The sequence below is a fragment of the Gadus morhua genome, chromosome 22, assembly GCF_902167405.1.
Source record: "Gadus morhua chromosome 22, gadMor3.0, whole genome shotgun sequence".
Taxonomy (NCBI): Eukaryota; Metazoa; Chordata; class Actinopteri; order Gadiformes; family Gadidae; genus Gadus; species Gadus morhua.
Window position 1 is genome coordinate 4993100 of NC_044069.1, and position 20293 is coordinate 5013392.

The 20293-nt window shown below is 44.8% G+C and overlaps 2 protein-coding genes across 3 annotated transcripts in view; both read left to right on the forward strand.

Annotated features, from left to right (window-relative positions):
• The first annotated feature begins 278 nt into the window (after positions 1 to 278).
• Positions 279 to 5306, forward strand: csnk2b (casein kinase 2, beta polypeptide). Its single transcript, XM_030347473.1, has 7 exons — positions 279 to 419; positions 1082 to 1165; positions 1410 to 1512; positions 1968 to 2083; positions 2586 to 2661; positions 3102 to 3291; positions 4143 to 5306. Exons 2-7 carry the CDS (start codon positions 1094 to 1096, stop codon positions 4231 to 4233), a joined length of 648 nt encoding a protein of 215 aa, XP_030203333.1. The 5' UTR covers positions 279 to 419; positions 1082 to 1093; the 3' UTR covers positions 4234 to 5306.
• Positions 5307 to 10303: 4997 nt separating this feature from the next.
• LOC115535918 (prostate stem cell antigen) overlaps positions 10304 to 20293 on the forward strand; it is a 12420-nt gene continuing 2430 nt past the window's right edge. Inside the window, exons 1-3 of one of the 2 annotated variants that reach the window (XM_030347494.1) lie at positions 10304 to 10521; positions 15560 to 15670; positions 16565 to 16826. In XM_030347494.1, the coding sequence (XP_030203354.1) occupies positions 10470 to 10521; positions 15560 to 15670; positions 16565 to 16788 (387 nt within the window). In that variant the 5' untranslated portion in view covers positions 10304 to 10469 and the 3' untranslated portion in view covers positions 16789 to 16826. Of the gene's footprint in view, positions 10522 to 15559; positions 15671 to 16564; positions 17356 to 20293 lie in introns of those variants that run through there. The other variant, XM_030347492.1, reaches the window with a different exon arrangement.

A 20293-nucleotide genomic window follows, 5' to 3' on the forward strand; every position in this document is an offset into this window, starting at 1 on the left:
AAATACAGTATATTTAGTTTATAGCAAAGCTATGATAATATCCCAACAATTTACCTGTTTCAAAACAGTCAAAGGCATAAACATCTTTATTTGTTTGTATTTGCAAATGTGTCAACGACTGTGAACCAAAATTGTCATTTACAAATGAAGAGGAAAAACATTCGATCAATGTATCCATACCTCCATTTTTCATAATTTATTTCAATAGACCTAAAATATGTATCACATTTCCTGTAGACCAATGGAGAGCCACGCACGACACCGTGGGTGTAGACGTCATTACGCAAGGAAAAACGTCATATTGCGTGGAACGCGTCATTCAGGGAGGATTGGGAGGTGGTGTCCATCTTATTGATACTGCAAGATAACCCACTTTTGAATTAATTAACAGTCACAGTTCTAATAAGGTGTAATATTAGGTAAGTAACGATATAACCCCACGCACACGTTTATTCGTGTTTCCTCGCAGAGTGTATCTTGAAGGCCTGGGCGGCCGTATCTCTAATGCGGCGTTTGGCCCGTCTGTGCGCCATGTTGGATCTCACCTAGGACGCTGAGCTAATGCTAGCTTAGCTTACCCGGCTAGGCTGTTAAAGCTAACACCTTATTATAATTTCGATAAAAAAAAAAGGGATTGCTAGATGATGTTCACGCCGCCAAACATAATGCTTTGGACGGGGTTCAGGGTCCACCAGCACACCGCGTGTGACGGCAACAGAACCGTGTGTGTGTTTGAGTGAGAGTTGCTGAGCTCCACTGCTGTACGGGGAGAGGGGCTTAGGGGGGTATCGTGAAACCCAGGGACGACATAAACATGTCCGAGTCCTCGTGTATTTAGAAAGACCAACCAGATCCTAATCTGATTAAAACTGTGTATTCCAGTTGTTTCCAGCCAATAGTGGTGTGTGTGTGTGTGTGTGTGTGTGTGTGTGTGTGTGTGTGTGTGTGTGTGTGTGTGTGTGTGTGTGTGTGTGTGTGTGTGTGTGTGTGTGTGTGTGTGTGTGTGTGTGTGTGTGTGTGTGTGTGTGTGTGTGTGTGTGTCCTTAAGTCCTCATAGTTGGCCTGTGTGTTTTCTCCACAGTCCTCTACAGAGATGAGTAGCTCAGAGGAAGTGTCATGGATCTCCTGGTTCTGTGGATTGCGGGGAAACGAATTCTTCTGTGAAGTAAGCAACGAACACCCAAGACGTCCGTCCACACCTTACGACACACAGACCGTCCTATTTTACCACGAGATGTTAATTCTGTTCATTTGGGCGAACTACTAGCACACACGGTGAAGCGTCAAAATGTGTCTACATTGACCTGAACTGACAGTCGGTTTGTGTTGTGTGTGTGTGTGTGAGACGTATCACACCTCATCCCCTCCCACTAGTGATCTCTTATCTAACGGTCTCTGTTCCTCCCCAGGTGGATGAGGACTACATCCAGGACAAGTTCAACCTGACGGGTCTCAACGAGCAGGTGCCCCACTACCGCCAGGCTCTGGACATGATCCTGGACCTGGAACCAGGTAGGACACCTCTGGCCTACTTTAAAAGCATGGGGGGGGGTTGGGGGGGGGGGGGGTGAGGTGAGGTCACAGGGTGAATTGTTGTGGCGTTTGTTCCTGGGTTTGATCCCCAATGCCCTGGAGGCTACCTGTCGACTCACTGGAGAAAGTGTAACGTGGTGGTAACAAGCTCAAGTTGCAGAAGAAGAAGATGCGGATCTCAGCTTTGTAGCTATCTGGAGGCATAAGCCCCGCCCACTTCTCCGTTCTGCAGCCCTACCTGCCGGACGACTTAAGGTCGGTCTTAACGAAAATCACTCGCGTTGTCACAACAGTGTGAGAATAACAGGTTATACAGGCCTGCCGTTCCGCTGAGCAGAGGGAAGGGTCCTGTTTTGTGTTGTTCTGTGTCCCGTGGTAAACTCGATGACGTGGTGACCCTTGACCCCTGTTTGTTAATTCTCCCCCCCACCAAGATGAGGAGCTGGAGGACAACCCCAACCAGAGCGACCTCATCGAGCAGGCGGCCGAGATGCTGTACGGCCTGATCCACGCCCGCTACATCCTCACAAACCGCGGCATCGCCCAGATGGTACGTCCCGCTTCACTGTGTGTGTGTGTCACTATTTCTGTGTGTGTCTTTATCTGAATGTGTGTGTATGTGTGTTCCTGTCTCTGAAAATGTGTGTGTGCGGTTGAAACCAATGGGTTTGTCTCTCTCTCTGTGTGTGTGTGTGTGGGTGTGTCTCTCTCACTATTTCTTAGTGTGTTTGTGTGCTTGTCTGTGCGTGTGTGTGACTCTGTAGCACGCTTACAGTTGCCACACTGACTGTACCACACACAGTTTATTGACGGACTGAATGCCATAACCTTAAAGGGCCTTTCCATTGATCCGGCTTTATGTTCGTCAAGCTGTTACAACTCTATCTACAGTAAAAGGATTTCCCATAATTCTGGTGTTTTACACGGTTAAGGAAGGATTAGGAATTTAAGATTTCTTTTTTTCTTTTGTATGAGTAAGAACTTGCACCGCATACAGTTGAGGTGGACTTTAAATGCTGCATTATTGAACCGTGACTCTGTTTCCCCCACAGTTGGAGAAGTACCAACAGGGAGACTTTGGCTATTGTCCCCGGGTCTACTGCGAGAACCAGCCCATGCTGCCCATTGGTGAGTCCAAAGCCCAGCATCTCTCCCCTAACCCTGCCTCAGACCTGGAACACGGGACCCTACTGGTCCCGGGTTATAAACACTGTTGTTGCGGGGTAATGTAGGCCTTTATAAGAAGTTAGCAACTCGTCCATTTTAGAGTTGAGGCCTGTTTGAATAAAGGCCTCTCTCACTCGTTCTTATTGTCGTCGTCTGAGCCACGGAATTTGAATGAGCTGTTCATTGAATGACATTCTTGCATTTACGTCCATTCCTCGTTCTTTCTCTCTCCCCCTCTCCCTCTTCCCCTCACTCTCATCCCCTCTCTCCTCCCTCCCCCTTCACTTTGTCACCTCTTTCCTCCCCTTTCTCCCCCAAACCCCCTTCGTCTCTTTCCATCCCTTCCACTCATCCCTCCTCCCCCTCTCTCCCTCCCATATCCCCCTCTCTCCCCCTCCCAGGTCTGTCAGACATCCCCGGCGAGGCGATGGTGAAGCTATACTGTCCCAAATGCATGGATGTCTACACACCCAAGTCGTCCCGCCACCACCACACCGATGGGGCCTACTTCGGCACCGGCTTCCCCCACATGCTATTCATGGTGCACCCAGAGTACCGGCCCAAGAGGCCCGCCAACCAGTTTGTTCCCAGGTGGGTGGAGTTGGGACCAGGGGGCACACAGTCCATACCGCACGGGGATTGCAGTGTCACAGAAGAGATTTCATTACATTCACATTCAGGACTTACAACAAGCACATTTGTCAGAAGGAGAAACAGCAATATATGGCTGTCGGTGCAGTGAGGATGTTCATAGAACCAATCACTAGGTTAACCCTGTTTCCTTTATACAATCAATAAATTGATTGTGTTGAAACTGCAACACAATCAAGTGTGTGTTGCAGTTTATACACAAGCTGCACGCACTAATCATAAATGAGGCTACTTTATAACAGTTCACTTTTTATCCCTAACTATACGTTAGTGGTGGGTCATAAAGTGGTTCGGTTTATTTTTGATGGGAGGGGCGATATTTAAATTTTTTGAGCAAATATTTACCGACCCTAAAAAAAAAAAATCCTGGCACACAATGTCCTGTTAATCATGAGGTGTCATACAAGCGGTGTGAAAACATGTCTGCGGTTTGAGAGCGCTTGCAGGCGGGGGGAGACTGGAGAAAAGGGCCTGGCTGGCTTTGTCAACAACCACAGGACTCCAGTCTGTCCTGCTGCGATTCTGGACTCACTCACGAGATGGGAGAGAGTATCCCGTTATGATGACCACCATTTGCCCAGAAGCATCTAGTGAAGACGTCAAGCATGGGGGGAGAGAGAGAGAGAGAGAGGGGGATGGGGAAGAGAGAGGTGCTGGAAGGAGGGGGAGAGAAGTGGGGGGAGGTAGGGGGGGAGAGGGAGGTAGGGGAAGAGAGAGAAGTATTAGAAGGAAGAGAGAGCGACGTGCTCGGGTCTCTTACCTGTCTGTGTGTTTCCGCCCCGCTCTCTCAGGCTCTACGGCTTCAAGATCCACCCCATGGCCTACCAGCTACAGCTGCAGGCTGCGTCCAGCTTCAAGAGCCCGGTCAAGGCCATTCGCTAAGGCCCCCGGGGGCCCACACACCCGGAAATACGATCAGAGAGCGAGAGAGAGGATGATGGTGAGGATGGGGTCCCCTGCATGGAACTTCCTGTCCAGGCGAGACTACTTCCTGCTGGAGACTGTATTATTATTATTATTTGTGTTTTCTAGTTTAGGGAGAGATGGAGGGTGGGGGGTGAACAAAGATGTATAAATGATAAAATGCGCACATGCCCAGATGACATGCACCAACATGGTATACACAAACACATACATACGCAAGCCAACACGCATGCACGCCAACACACACACACACACACACACGCACCAAACGACACCAAACTCCCCGGTGCCAATGCGGTCTCAAAAGAGCTCAGTTTTCTCGGTTGCGTTTAACAACCTTTTGTTATTGTTTTTCTTTAATTTACAACAGTGTCTGTTCGGTTTCGCTCCCGAGTAGAGAAAGCTATTTGCGTGCAGTGAGTTTCAAATGTATTCTATTTTTTTCACGGACCTGTAGTTTTAGCGTGAAAGGAATACCCAATGACAAGTTATACCGCAGTTGTAGGTTTCAGCCGCTGAAAAATTAAGTTTTTTTCTCCCCCCGTGTGGTCCGACAGCGCCCTCTGTTGGTGAGACCTTGCTATGTATTGGTACCGCTACATAGAGCGAATGTAAACGTCCCTACATTAACCCTACTGGCCCTTTTATATAAAACCATTTAAAGACCAGTGCGGTCTCAATGGACACACAAAAAAGAGAAGCTCATACTTCACCTGCTCTGAATCTACAAGCGTCCTTCTTCATTCATAGTAGAAGATATTTATTTCCGGACGTGTCAAGAAAAACACCAGACGATTTCCCATGAGTCCCGCCCCCCTCCCCACCACAAATTTTCCTCAGCGGGCCCAGTCTGCTCGACATGTCCCCTCTCCTTTGTTGATGTTCATTTTGTTTATTTTTTCCTTCCCCCTCGGATCAATAAGGATACTATGTCTTCATCACACTTTTAATTATGTATGCGTGTTGTCATTGTTTCTGTGGAAAGTGAGCAGGATTTGGAGTTCACAATAAACTTCTATTTTCTTTTCATATATCTGTGTGCCTCGGTCTTTCTTCGATGAGGCTTCTGTTCCTAAATTGACCACCAGGTGTCCCCTCAGAACTGTGTGCGCAAATGTATGTAATATAGTCGTATGTTATAAAATAGTCGAAGGTTAAACCACAACTATTATCAACGTTCACTTACTGAGGATTAGCCATACTCAAAACCTTTGAGTGCGCCTCTATTTGTTCACAAATAGAGGCCCCTGGGTGTGGCGAGGCTTAAATTTCGCATGACGGTGACTCACTTGTCGACTTGACATTCAAAGGGTCGCACAGAAAGTGCTGAATAAACGAAGGCAAACAATATCAAACAAACACGTTAATCTCCTATTATCCCGAATTCATTGTGACAAATGTCACGATTTGTTTTTGTGTATTAAATCCAGCTGGATGTAGGCCTAATGTCGAATTTATCCAAGATTTGACAGGAGACATGGAAAATCAGTGTAAAACAGCAGATGATTCAACCAGATCTCCCAGACCATCCCAGAGTCCTCACACCCTGGTGTTGGGAGGACAGCACCTGTGGAATGCGAGCAGTCCGCCATCAAACCTGGCCTCATGACTCATGAAGGGCTGTTTCTCCCTTCAACAGTAACCAAGGGAAATAAGCCTGACGGGGCCGACGTCGTGTTCGTGTGCCTCTAGTGGTGTGGGTCACATTTTCCAGGGAGAACCACATACAGAAGATCCCAGCTAAGTAATTTGGGTGCGGTCTATCCCGGCATGCGGCCAGTTCTCCTGGAGAGCTTGGGTGTGCTTGTTGACTTGGGCCTAGTGTTTTTCGTGTGTTTAGTTGTTCACACACAACAGAGTGAATGAATCACCACGCCTCGGGCATCACATGCTTCCCCCTTATTCCGATGGGATCCGTCACTTTGCCCTCCTAACTCGATATAAAAGTGGGCAGCACACATGACCTTACTGAGAGTTTCTTGGTGTAAATCGTGATCAGCCATCTAAGGCTGTGAACTGAAAAACAATTTGTTATACAGTTTCTATAACTTTTTTTGTTGCAAGGACCGGCCTATTCATAATTTATTTTGGATGACCGGCAGTCAATTTAATGACTACACCCAAGATGGATCATTTTTAATCAAAGGATGTGGCTGTTATCAACGTCATTTGTCATATTCACAAAAATTAAGCAACAGTAATGAAATGTCGGTCTCCCTTCAAAAATGGTGCAATATAAAACATTGTAGGCCTATAAGAGAAACACAAGAAAAGTCACATGAGACTTAAATAAACACCAAAGTAGTGCAAAGACAGACTAAACGTGCTGTTCAGCTGGTTCCGTGGGCAACAAAGAGAGGAAATCTCCCTTCTTGTAGTTCTCTCTTTTCCCAAAGATGACTCGGGGGAATTCAACTTCATAGTTCTGTTGTTTTCCATGTCGTCTGTTTCCCTGGTACACGATCACACGGTCTGCACATCAGACCGTGTACCAGGGAAACAGACGACATCATCTAATGCGATGTTTTGCCCTCTTTGCGATAGATGTGGTGGACATATCGTCAGGTTGTTTACTTATTTGAGTTGACGTGCAGGCTATTTTCTAAAGTCATTGTCTGCCGGCTCTCTTGATACATTTCCAAAGAGTTGAGACAATAGTGGGCCGACTCACATACGCCCAGGACAAGACCAGACCTGCGATGCTTAATGCTATATTGCGGCATAAGAAACTGGTTCAAGTGAATGAAACTGCAGCCTGCAAGGATTTGGGTCAGGTATTTACATGTGTAATGCCATGGTTTAACCCATCTTCTGCATCTTGATTTCTCTTTGTTTTTATAGAAAAAGGGAACTTCTGGTAAACAGACCAATGTTTAACTGGGCTCACCCATAACCTGTAGGCCTACACTAGTACAGGGATCGACTTCCATGGAATCAAAAGTAGACAAAGGTGCTTTTTAAGTGGACGTGGCCGTTTTAGCCGAGGTATTTCCAAGGCCTAATTGGTTTTGGGTGCAATCCTACAGTTCTAGGCAGATCTCGACTGGAACCCACTGATAATTGGCTCATATGATCATTTCTACACCACCTGTCATACTTGCATCCCACAGAATATTACATCACTTATGGGCCTGGTCGCATTCCGAAAACATGTCGTCACCGGGTGCAGTAGTGTTGGGAGTAAACATGTGCTTGCCTTGCAAGGTCTTATCAAGAATAAACATTAAGAAAGGGACACTCTTACCAAAGAAACCAAACGGTCAGTTGTTGTCGTTTCCCACATGCACTTGATAGCTGAAGCGTTGAATGTGTAGGCTAGTTTGCTCTCTGTATGTTGTGCTGTATGTTGTGTCTCACAACATACAGAGCCAAGAAGTGTTAAATCCCTGTAGCCCAAGGAGGAGCAAGGTCACGGGACCCGCTCTGTCGTCTCCTGAATCACCCGTTGTTCTTGGAGAGGATCATCACAGATTATTACCACAGACAGTGAGGAGGGAATGAATCCTGACGCACAACTCACATTTAGTCAGAAACAATATATATCACGCTCGGTACAGTAAGGACGTTCATAGAACCAAATGCCAAGCACTAACAATTGTAAGGTAAACCCATTTCCCGCATACAGTCAATAAGTATGTGTTTCAGTTTATACACAAACTGCACCACTTTATAACGCACTAACCATAAATTAGTGTCCTTAATAACACTTCACCACTTCATATCCATAACTATACGATAGCGGTGGGTCATCAAGCAGCACTTAAGTTTATGGTTAATGTGAGTGGAAATATTTCAATTTTTTGAGAAAGTATTTACCAGCCCTAAATGCAAATCATGGCTCACAATGTCCTCTCAATCATGAGGCGTATGAGGCAGAACGACCCGCCCAGAAGCAACTAGTCGAGACGTGACGCAGGGAGGGAGGGAGGGGTAGAGGGGTGGGGAAGAGAGAAGTGGTTGAAGGAGGGGGAGAGAGGTGGGGGGGGATAGAGGAAGAGGGAGATGAGGGGTATATTACGGAAGCCGAGAACGGCCATCGATTATTTTATTTTTTTATGCACTGTTATCTCGTGATAACGACTTATTATCTCGTTATTTCGATATAACAAAGATCGTTTTCTCGTGATAACGAGATATTTTTTCCCTTTCGTTTTCTCGTGAAAACGAAGGGGACTAATCTGAAAGCCATCTCTTACAGAAAGGCACAATGCAATTTCTGCCTGTGTTAGACCTTGGTTGAAGTAGGTCCTGATGCGTTGATCAATAATGTGATCTGCCATTTTCACCTCCCTGGGACACACCTGGATCAGACAGTGGAAGCTCTCGTAGGCTGAAATCAGCACGATCACATTAACCAGCGCCAAAAGTCTGTCTGTTATATCGAGATAACGAGATAATTAATTCGTTATCACGAGAAAACGACCTTTGTTATATCGAGAAAACGAGATAATTAATTCGTTATCACGAGAAAACGACCTTTGTTATATCGAGAAAACGAGATAATTAATTCGTTATCACGAGAAAACGACCTTTGTTATATCGAGAAAACGAGATAATAAGTCGTTATCACGAGATAACAGTGCATAAAAAAATAAATAATCGATGGCCGTTCTCGGCTTCCGTAGTATATAGAGGGAGAGGTGGGGGAAAGGGAATAGAGGACGATAGAGAGAAGGAGAGTACATTAAGGGCCAGGTCGTACAAAATAGAATCAGTTTGGGCAAAAGACTAAGCAGGCTACTAGGTGTGTGTGTGTGTGTGTGTGTGTGTGTGTGTGTGTGTGTGTGTGTGTGTGTGTGTGTGTGTGTGTGTGTGTGTGTGTGTGTGTGTGTGTGTGTGTGTGTGTGTCTTTAAAATAATTTTACACATTAGGTCAGAGGTTTTAATAAGATGGAATTGACAGAGGCCCAAGTCCCGAGGAATTTAATTATGCAAAACAAACCTATTCCTATTTGAACTGGAACAAAGCTGCGCAGGAATCACAGCTCTGGCTGTTCTTGCTTTCCATAACTAACATAGTAGGCCTGTTCAGGTAAAAGCTGCATACATGGTAGTTTTCCTTTAACTGATTAACAGATGTGTATGTCTGCGTTAGTGGTTAACAAATACCAGGTACTTTCATAAACCAATTCCTAAATTTCCATGTTGTGCGACTGTGACATGTGACTCATTGAAGGGCTTTTATATGAGGTATGCAAGTGATTGTATAAAGGCTGTGTTGCAGGGTAACCGGAAGTTTCAATTAATGGGTACAAAAAGAACTCAAAATATGTAGATCATTCATAAAATGTCTCCAAAATAGTGTTACAGTCCAGTTTTCGTCATTTTTGGCAGTAACAGGTCTTTTCTAACATCATTCGGTGATGAAGTCACTTGGGGAGACGTGGTGGAAGGTAGCCTCATAGGTTTGGGTTTCAATTGGACTACTTTTTTACGACCTTGATAGGCATGGCTTGCATATTGACTGATACAAGGGCCTTTAAAGATGCTAAAATGCCATAGATTTTACTTTCATATCAACAACTGGAGGAGTGGGTTTATTGACATAATTTAAGGCATTTTGATACAGGCTTGACTTTAAAACTATGGAGATAAAATTATACTATTCTAGCCTTTTTGCCATGTTTAATTTAGGCTCACCAATATTGGATTATCTGTCAACAGATAGGCCTAACTTAAATATATTTGATCCATACATGCAGTTCCAAGACACATTTTGAGCATTATATCATTGGTATCATCACCAGCTATTATTAGCTTGTTTATTTGCTTGTTTTAATATTAAATAAGTGGATTATTTTCCTAAAAAACAGTTATTATATTGGAAGAAAAACGCAAAAATGTTAAAGATTTCCAAAGTTGGTTTATCTGGCCGTGACATGTTGTATTGGGTTTAAAAATGAGTTTTAATCATGTCCGCAAAGGTGACACGACGAAAACCGGTGAAACCCCTTTATATCTGGATACTTTTCCCCACCTGTCCGTCTTGTCTCAAGACGTTCTCCATTTTGATTGTCGGATCCAACAGGTGGGCGCGGAGGTCCAAGCCTGTAATTGGTTACCGGTGACACCGCGAGACGTGGGTGGAATATTATAAATAGTGGGTTGGAGCTCAGCCATCGCTTAAACCTGGGATAACGGTCACCGTACGGACGCACTTCTACAGCTCCAGGAATCTGAAAACATCTTCAAAAATGAACGGAATTATCATCCGTGTCTTCGCTGCTGGACTTTTCATCGCAGTCGGTAAGGAAAACTTTATGTATTGCGCATTTTCCTCTCCCTTTACTCCCTAGCCTACTATTACGGTCAGATTATAAAATGAATATGAAAAAAAAGTAAATGCCTTACAAACTATATCCCAACATACATAATAGTTAGTCTTTGCAATTCCAAGTAGCTAGTTGGATACATTTTTTTGAAAAAACAACCTTACAGGATAATTAGATAATAACTGTCACCCAACCATAAATATCGCGCATCGTTGGTATCTCGTTTACTATTTATTTGTGCGCTTAATGTGCTTAAAAAAATGTGCTTATGTCTATCCTCCCAAGTGGTTCAAATAAATTACTCAAGACAAGACACAATGGCAGATCCCGACTTGTCAGGATTTTTCATGAGAAATTCCTCCTCAGGTTTCTAGCGGTCCTGACACACACAGCAGGTCTCCCTTGGGGTGGGGCACGTCCTAGGCGTCTACGGTGCACCGAGCCGCTATTCTTGTGCATTGTGTCTTTAACGGCCCTGCTTCGTCTCTCGTTTCGCACCACACCCCGTAACGTGGGACCCGTTTCAATAGGCCCTACCTGTCGAGCTCATCAGGGATACCCGTGTCTGGGCCTGGGAGTTATTCTGCTTGTTGTAGGTACCAGGAACCTGACCCTGTGTCCCGGGGCTACCTGTGGTTGTTGTACCAGGACCCTAACCCTAAACTGTTCATATGGATAACATAAAAGCAAATGCCTTATAAACTAAATCCCAACAAGCATAACAGCTAGTAGTCCATGTCATTCCAAGTAGCTAGTGGGATAAAATGTTGGGAGAAAACTCCCTGACAGGATAATTAGTTGAACTGTCACCAAACCATAACTGTCACGTATCCCTGGAGTGTAGGGCCTAGCTCTGCTTGTTGTCCCAGGCTCGGGGCGTGTTAACTCAATCTGTACGGTTGCTCGCACTTCAGGATAGTGGGGCTCTAGTTCAGAGCTGACCCTTTTCAGTTTTCCTTGTTTTTCTACTTTTGGGACTCGATTGAAAAAGGTGTTTATTTTAGCGACTGAAATGTTTTTTTTTATATAGGCCTATATATAATTGTTCTACCACTGTAATTCTGTATTGTTAAATGCTTTTTAGTGGGGTTGAATACTAGTTCTACTTTTTTGGACGTTTACCGTTTTTTTTTAACTCTGTCTTTAACGTCATCGCTGTTTGCTGATCCAAGGTAAACCAGCCCCAGGAGATTAAAAACTCTGTGTAGAATTGTCCTCTCCGTACTTTACCTGCATCCTGCTTCTTGTAAATTTACCTTTTAAAGATGACTTAACCTATTCTTTCCATTGACCTTCCTATAGGGACAGATGGACACCTAATAAACGCTTCAACAATATCAGACATGCTAATTTATCATACCAACCCAAACAATGTGAAACCCATCAACGCTACACCTTATGTTACATGTAAATCCATGGATCGATCTATTTTAACTAGAGCTGTCAATCGATTAAAATATTTAATCGTGATTAATCGCATTAATGTCATAGTTAACTCGCGATTAATCGCGATTAATCGCAAATTCTTTTTCTATGCTAAATATCCCTTGATTTTTTTGTCCCATAATTCTTCTCATTTTAATTATCTTATCAACATGGTGAAGTGCATCGGCTTGCCTTGTGCAAATGATTTTTTATTGATAACAACATTGGCATATACTGATCAAAACAGGACGATACAAAAAAAGAGCCCATAGTGCAATTAAACGACTGCTTTGAACAAATATTATTTGAACATAGCAGTCAGGCTACTGCTTCTATGTTTTGAGCCAAAGAAAAAATAAAAAAAGATTTTTTTTTTTTTTAAATAAAACAATTGCGTTAATCGCGCGATACATTTTTTAACGTCGTTAAAATAGGTTTGCGTTAACGCCGTTAATAACGCCTTTAACTGACAGCTCTAATTTTAACCCATAGTGTCCAGGCCATTATTGATAAAAGGATTTTAATCATTAAACCCAGTGGGTTAGGAGAGCCACTGATAAACAGCAACCCTCCAAAATCCATGGACCTGAACCCGAGATCGCTGTAGCTTTCCATGCAGTAGGCCTCAGCCTACCAGGGGAGAACTGTATTTATTCCAAAAAAGTATACTTTTGCTAAGGCAACGAGGTGTGCCCCGATCTCCTATTTCCAGCCAGAAATCCTGACGCCCTCTGGCCACCAGAGTTCGCCCAGGTGACCACCCTATCATCGCTTTAATTGCGTGTTGCAAGGTCAACCGCTTGATACGCTCATCCATAACTAGGATAAGCGTTCCCTATTTTTCTATCTACAGGGTTCGAATATGAGTATTGCTGGCGTCTATGCAAAAGCTAGATCCTATCTATTCAGACCCGAACTCCTTATGTTTGTGTTTTCCTAAAAACAAACATGGGCGGTTTGAATATCCGGCTTCAGTGAAGGATGCCGCGTGGGGCCCCATTTGTGCTGCGACCTCCCAATGACATTTAACGTTTAGGTCGGTCGGCTTACGCCCTCCGGTGGTGTACACTGGTAGTTACTTGATAGGGAATAAAAGCATTTCAGCATAGCATTGCTATGAGGTGGCCTACTGAAATAGTACACTAATTATCGTGCTAGCTAGCCGGTATTTTGGATTAAGCAGTTAAGTTAATTTGTGTTCCTAACTTCCACCAGTACATACAGTAGTTATTATATAATGGACACAAAAATGAAAGGGCAATGAAAGTTAATCGTTGGGGAAAAAAAGGCATTGCCAAAAAAAAGTCAATGTTTCGATTTGCATCCCTGTCTCTTTTGGATATAAATCAGCAAGTGATTGTGAAACAATGTAAAGGGACTTCCTGGCAACGCAATGGCATTGACTCTGGTTAGACTAGAATCATAAGATGGGTTTGTGTGATGTAATGGGGATGGCTCATATACTTTTTTGTTATTTTTTTTAACATTAAACGGGCAGTCAGGAAACCGCCTGCCCTGACTTTAATAAGACCGTGAGACGTTCTTGGCTCCTTTTCCACTAATGCCATTATTATGGAACTAGTATCAAGCCTATTATGGTATGACAACATTAGCATACATGGAAATCATTTATTTATTTATATATTCAATCAACTTCTATCTTTCTATTATGTTTCACTTTTCTCTGTGAAAAATCAATTTACGGCATATTCAAACATATATTATTCACATATCCCAAATTCATTGAGTAAAAGGTTAGAAAACCAGACGGCCGATTCAATTTCTCAGTAGAGAGAAGGGCAGAGTGGATACAATGGAAAAGTACACAGTGGATACAATGGAAAGGTACACAGTGGATACAATGGAAAAGTGCATGGTCTATAAGATGGAAAAGCAAACGGTGGATAAGATTACGTATCTAGGCAAAAAGGGAACCATGTGGTGATGTTTACTCACTTTGGGCTGAGCGAGATACTTTGTTAAGGAACTAAACACAGATAACACATCAGAATAAGTGTTTTGTGTGTATGATTTCCGGAATCAGATTCTCATCCTCCACAAAAGTTTGGGTGCGGCCGAAACCAGTGTTGCAAGGTGTGTGTGTCTATCTCTGTGTATGTGTGTGTGTGTGTGTGTGTCTCTCTCACTATTTCTTAGTGCGTATGTGTGTGTGTGTGTGCCTGTTTCTTAATGTGTGTCAGTGTGTGTGTATGTGTCTCAGCAAGTCTTTGCGCGTGTGTGTGAGTGCGCGCTCCTGTCTCTGAATGTGTGTGTCAATTTGTGTCTCTCAGCCCGTGTGTGTGCGCGTGTGGACACTGGATGTCTCATCGCTGTGGTGGAATCTCAACTATGAATCACCAGACATGCGCGAACACGAACAACAACGACATGGGTGTCCATGTTTACTAGTCTGAAGTAAGCGCTTCAGGAAAAACCTCATTCCTCATCGCCATGGCTACTCGTACCTGCCAGCGCGGTCGTCGTAGCAAGCCCTGTGTGAGCTGTAATCACATAGCTGTACAAACCTTACGGCATGTTGGCCTGTGCTAGCTGACAAGAGTCACACTGCACGCTTCCTGATGTCACTTCCACTCTGTGTTCTACAGACATTCCTCTGTAGATGACAAACTACGAAGCTAAAATGGCACTTGTCAAATAAGTCTCGGTTCCTCGCTGAGGTAAAGGTATTTAAACAGCGGAGGGTTTGTGTGTGTAGATAATTGGCCTTTTGGCACTTTGCTCTCCAGTAAAGGTCTCCAGTGGGAGAGGACACGACAGCAAACAGAGTTAAGCCGTACTTTAAACCACGGCTGAACCTCCCTGGAAAGCACACGGTCGTAATGCAGGGAGGGTCTCTCCACCCACAGGACACACTTGCTCCACGGTTCACCGACGGAGGTTGGAGACGGCTCCTCAGACGATAGGGTACACAGCGGTAGGCTCCGCATGGACGCCTAGGGCAGTCTAACGGTTAGGTAACAATAATAAGTATCAATGTTATTCATACTTATTTGTACTTTACATAAAACAAAGGATCTCAAAGTGTTACCCGGCACAAGAAAAAAGAGCAGAAGCAACATGACAACAACTGAAACTAGGGCAGAGAGACGCTGCAGATACTAAAACTAAAACCTAGGCACAGAGAGGCTACAGAAAAGATTTTAAGGTTTAAAATAGACGTCTAGCCAAAGGCTTCTCTAAGAAGGTAGGTCGCCTGACTTTCCGAAGAAAGGTCCTGGGTTGGATCCCGGACATCCGTAGGCGTCGCCCCCCCGAGCCCTAGCCGTCTCTTTGAATGCGAACCGCTAATCCCGGCGGCTACTGTCTAACGTAAGAGGGTGCTCCTACATATACCTGATGATAATCGGTTGCGTTTCTCCGCCTCCGTCAAAATATGGTGGAAAAGCTGGAGAATTGACGTCATTGGTCCTATCTGAAAGCCGGAGCGATGTTATCATGTCTTGCGAGAGGAGACAGCCGGGTTTGACCGTTCCCTTTTTGTGTGGAGATCTACTCAGACTCACAGGTTGAAATGGTTACAATGTAATAATGCTAATGTTGTGTGCTACCGTCTGTCCCACCCACAGCCCACGCATTGAGGTGCTACAAATGCGATTTTGGCGTTGGAAGCTTGTGTCTGACCGGGGAGATGACGTGCGCTGCGGGCGAGCAGTGCTTCAGCGGCAAGGCGGAAGCAGGTGAGCGCGTGCAGCCGCAACACACACACACACACACACTGAGCCGCGGATACGTGCGTGCCACGGAAGCGGGTCACTCCAGTCCTTACCCTCTCCCCATTCCCTGCATATCTGCTGTTCGCTCGCGGCCTATCTGCCGGGCGGCATTCCTCCGCTGGAATGTTGCACAAGATCCCAGTTTATCGATGCCGATGCTGAGAATGGACTCGCTAGTTTCTTTAGTGGAGGAACTTTTTGATTAGTCTGTGTTTTAGATTGATACCGTCTAATACCTGGGCTGGGAAATCGAACCATGCAGTCACTTGACCAGTGGCAAAATGTTCATGTGTGGAAGGTGAAAGGTTCTAGCCCAAAGGTTCTGATTTTGAACCCTGATGTCTTCAGCCAAACCTGTAGGCATTGACCCACTGTATTGGTCTATATGATTAGAATATAATTGGTAGACAAGGAGCAACACTTCCTGACTATTATTCAACTAAAGCCATGCATCATTATTTTTTTCATATTTAAGAAATGTATAAGTCACAAATGTGGTCTAGCCATTGATGAATCTTAATTTTTCATATTTTATTACGGCAATAGTTTCCTCCAATTGAAACGTATCTAAAGTCAGCTTTAACATGTATTTTATACAGTCCATAAGCGTTACAGCATTTTCTACACGCCTTTTGCTGTAGTTTGCCTTTTGATTCTAAACAGTGTTTCAAATGATCCTTCGCAAACTATAATAACAACGAAAGCATAACAAACATCCGTCTGCGAAGGAGGTCTTATCCACTACGATAGCTCCGGCCTCTGTCAGCCCACAGCTGTGTCTGGGCGAAGACGATAAGGGTCCTCTTAAGCATACCTCATCTCTCATCTTAAATAACACTCTGGTCTCGTGTTCCCCAGTTGGCTTTGTGCCCATCAAGACGAAGGGCTGTCTGAAAACAGACCAATGCAACAAGACGAGCAATACCGACATCGGCAGCACCAACGTCACCGTCTACAAGGGCTTGAAGACCTGCTGCAACACTGATCTATGTAACGCTGCACCCGGGGCCAGCGGCCTGCCTCTGCTGCCCCTGCTGCTGGCCTCCTTCACCTCCCTCCTCATGGTCTCTGTCGCAGTCTGAGAGGGCGCACACACACACACACACACACACACACACACGCACAGAGATGTACACACACAGACATGCATACAAGCACACACATGGATAGAGATGTACACGCGCGCACACACGGATACACAGATAGAGACGTACACGCACACAGATATAGAGCTGTACATTCAAACACACTATAGATCTATATGCAAGTGCACACATGCACACAAATAGAGATTTACATACACACAGATAGACATCTACATTTGCATACATAGAGATAGGATGTACATACAGACATGCATATTAATTCACATATAGGGATTCACACACACGCACACAGATTATACAGACAGACACAGAGAGATGCATACACACACACTCTTGTTATAAGATCCTAATTATCCACTTATCTGCACAGCCAATCTGCCAAAAGGTGCGCTATAAAGAGAACCACACACAGGTCACGGTGGAGCTGGTCTATGTCTGATTCAAAAGATTTTTATTATTATGTCATGACTCTATGAAACCTTTTTCGAGTCTGTCACTGTGCTGTTCATGTTTATAACCATTAAACAATTGGTTTCCTCTCCATTCTGAGTGTTTTCTCTTTTTTGTGCAAGGTTGTAGTACAACGCGAGTGTGAATGGTAAATAGGATGCACTATAACACAAGTCCCAAGAAGGACGGGACACTGTGTGGCTTGATGTGTTGCTACTAATCAATGTAGAAATTAATACTGTGGATAACATGAACACCATTTGTAAATGATTACTTGACCACACTATTTAACTATTAGTTACTGCTTTATACAGCTTCAACTAACGTGAATTAATGTACACTTATTGTAAGGTGTCACCACATTTCCATTTAAAACCTGAAAACAAAGCCCTCAACAGACTATATCAGGCATACCATCAAACAAAGGTGTTATACAATATATTATTTATACATTATATATATATATATATATATATATATATATATATATATATATAGCCTACTACCATACAATACTGACGGGTTGCAGATGACGTGTGTGCCATCAGCATCCACAGTGCCGCCCTGGGACCCGCGGGTCCGTTTGCAAACAAGTAAGATAACATGCGGTTTGAATGGATAAAATAAAAAACCGTCGCAAACTTGACAGTCCTCAACCGATTCCAATGAGACGTTATATTTTCAAATGAGCTCATATTGTTAAAATGAAATATAAATGTGATTGAAAAAAAAAAGTATACAGAATAACAATACAATACAATAAATAATAATTATAATAATATAATAAAATAGAGGGTGGGGGCTAATTCTGAGCGTTCAACAGAGAGACTGCTTGGGGAAAGAAGCTAGCTTTGTGTCGGCTGGTTTTGGCAAACAGTGCCCTGTATCGCCTGCCCGAGGGAAGGAGGTTGAACATTTTGTGACCAGGATGTGAGGGATCTAGGGCGATTCTTGTTGCCCTTTTCCTGACCCTGGACTGGTACAGGTCCTCAATGGTGGGAAGGTCAGCTGCAATGATTTTCTCCGCAGCCCGTATTGTCCGTTGCAGTCTGGCCCTGTCCCGTTTGGTGGCTGACCCAAACCAGACAGTGATCGAGGTGCAGATGACAGACTGGATGATGGCTGAGTAGAAGGTGGTCAGCAGCTCTTTAGGCAGATTAAACTTCCTTAGTTGTCGCAGGAAGTATAACCTCTGCTGGGCCTTTTTCTGGACAGAGTAAATGTGGGGACACCATTTTAGGTCCTGTGAAATGGTTGTACCTAGGAACCTAAAGGAATTGACAGTGGACACTGTGTCGTTCTGGATGGTGAGGGGGGGGAGTGGGGGGGGACTTCTCCGAAAGTCCACCGTCATCTCCACAGTCTTGTTGTGGTTTAACAACAGGTGGTGCTGACTGCACCATTGGACCAGCTGTTCCACCTCCTGTCTGTAAGCAGACTCATCACCATCCTGGATCAAACCAATGACGGTGGTGTCATCTGCAAACTTCAGGAGTTTTACGGACGGGTTCTTTGAGGTGCAGTCATTGGTGTAGATGGAGAAGAGCAGCGGGGAGAGGACACAACCCTGTGGGGCGCCAGTGCTGATGGACCGGGTTTTGGAAGAGATGCTCCCCAGTCTGACATGCTGCTGCCTGTCAATCAGGAAGCTGATGATCCACTGACAGGTGGTGACAGGCACTTCGAACTGGGTGAGCTTCTGATGAAGGATTTCAGGGACGATGGTGTTGAACGCCGAGCTGAAGTCCACAAACAGGATCCTGGCATACGTCCCTGGGTAGTCGAGGTGGTGCAGTATGTATTGCAGTCCCGTGTCGACAGCATCATCCGCCGACCTGTTTGCCCTGTAGACAAACTGCAGGGGGTCCAGCAGGGGACCTATAATGTCCTTCAGGTGGCTCAACACCAGTCTCTCAAAGGATTTCATGACCACAGACGTCAGGGCGACAGGCCTGTAGTCATTTAGTCCTGTGATGGAGGGTTTTTTGGGGGACTGGGATGATGGTGGAGCACTTAAAGCAGGAGGGCACTACACACAACTCCAGGGACCAGTTAACGATCCGCGTGAAGATTGGCGCCAGCTGTTCAGCGCAGACTTGCAGACAAGAGGGGGACACACCATCAGGTCCTGGAGCCTTCTTGATCTTCTGCTTTTGAAAGAGCCGGCACACATCCTTCTCGCAGATAGTTGGTGCAGGTGGGGGGAGGGGGATGGGTGATGAGGAAAAACCTTTTGTGCGTGAGGGGTGTGACAATATGGTTGCTGTGTTGCCCTGGTTGGACCGGTCGAACATGTTCTCGCTCCAAAATAAGGAGACTCGTTCATTCAGCCATTGCCAAGTGATGAGGAAAATCCCCCCGGGCTGTCTCGTACTCTCCTCGGTAATTAAGGCGTGTACATCGGAATGCACCAGGGGATTTCTTTGTCCATTTTGAAATGACGCAACCTGAGAACAGTGCTATCTCTTAAATCCAATATCAATCCACCGAAAAATTTTGTTTTGGCTTTCGGGTTGTAATCTCTCTTTGGCTGGTTAAACATTTTAAATACGGCGGGCGATTTTCCCTGAGTAAATTAATAAATTAATAAATAAATCCACAAATGCCTGTAATCTCGATCCGTGTTTCGGGGCGCGATTGCATGTAAACAATAGGGAGACATAGACAATCAATTCCAGAATGTAAGATTTTCCACACTTAAACTCTTTTTAATCGCTTAAGTGGCCCGTCTCACTCAACTGGTTTCTGAACCCTTACGCACCTCTCAATGTTCCGCCTTTCTTTATTCTGGGCTTGAGTTGCGGACATGAGTCAAGGTCAAACGTGCCGGCCTTGTTGTGCAATAGGTGGTGATGGCGTCGGTGGTGGCGTTGGTGGTGGCGGTGATGGTGTTAGTGACGTAGGGGGGGGTGCTGGTAATGGTGATGTGGTTGCTGGAGACGGTAGTGGTTGCGGTAGTGCTGCTGGTGGTAGTGGTGATGTGGTGACGGAGGTGATGGTGGGGATGGTGACGGTCGGGGTGATGGGGTTG

Excerpts from the sequence above, each read along its gene's own strand:
- csnk2b (XM_030347473.1), top strand. The coding sequence starts at position 1,094 with ATGAGTAGCTCAGAGGAAGTGTCATGGATCTCCTGGTTCTGTGGATTG. Across the intron at positions 2,084-2,585 it reads ACCGCGGCATCGCCCAGATG|TTGGAGAAGTACCAACAGGG; the intron begins GTACGTCCCGCT and ends TTTCCCCCACAG. Across the intron at positions 3,292-4,142 it reads GCCAACCAGTTTGTTCCCAG|GCTCTACGGCTTCAAGATCC; the intron begins GTGGGTGGAGTT and ends CCGCTCTCTCAG.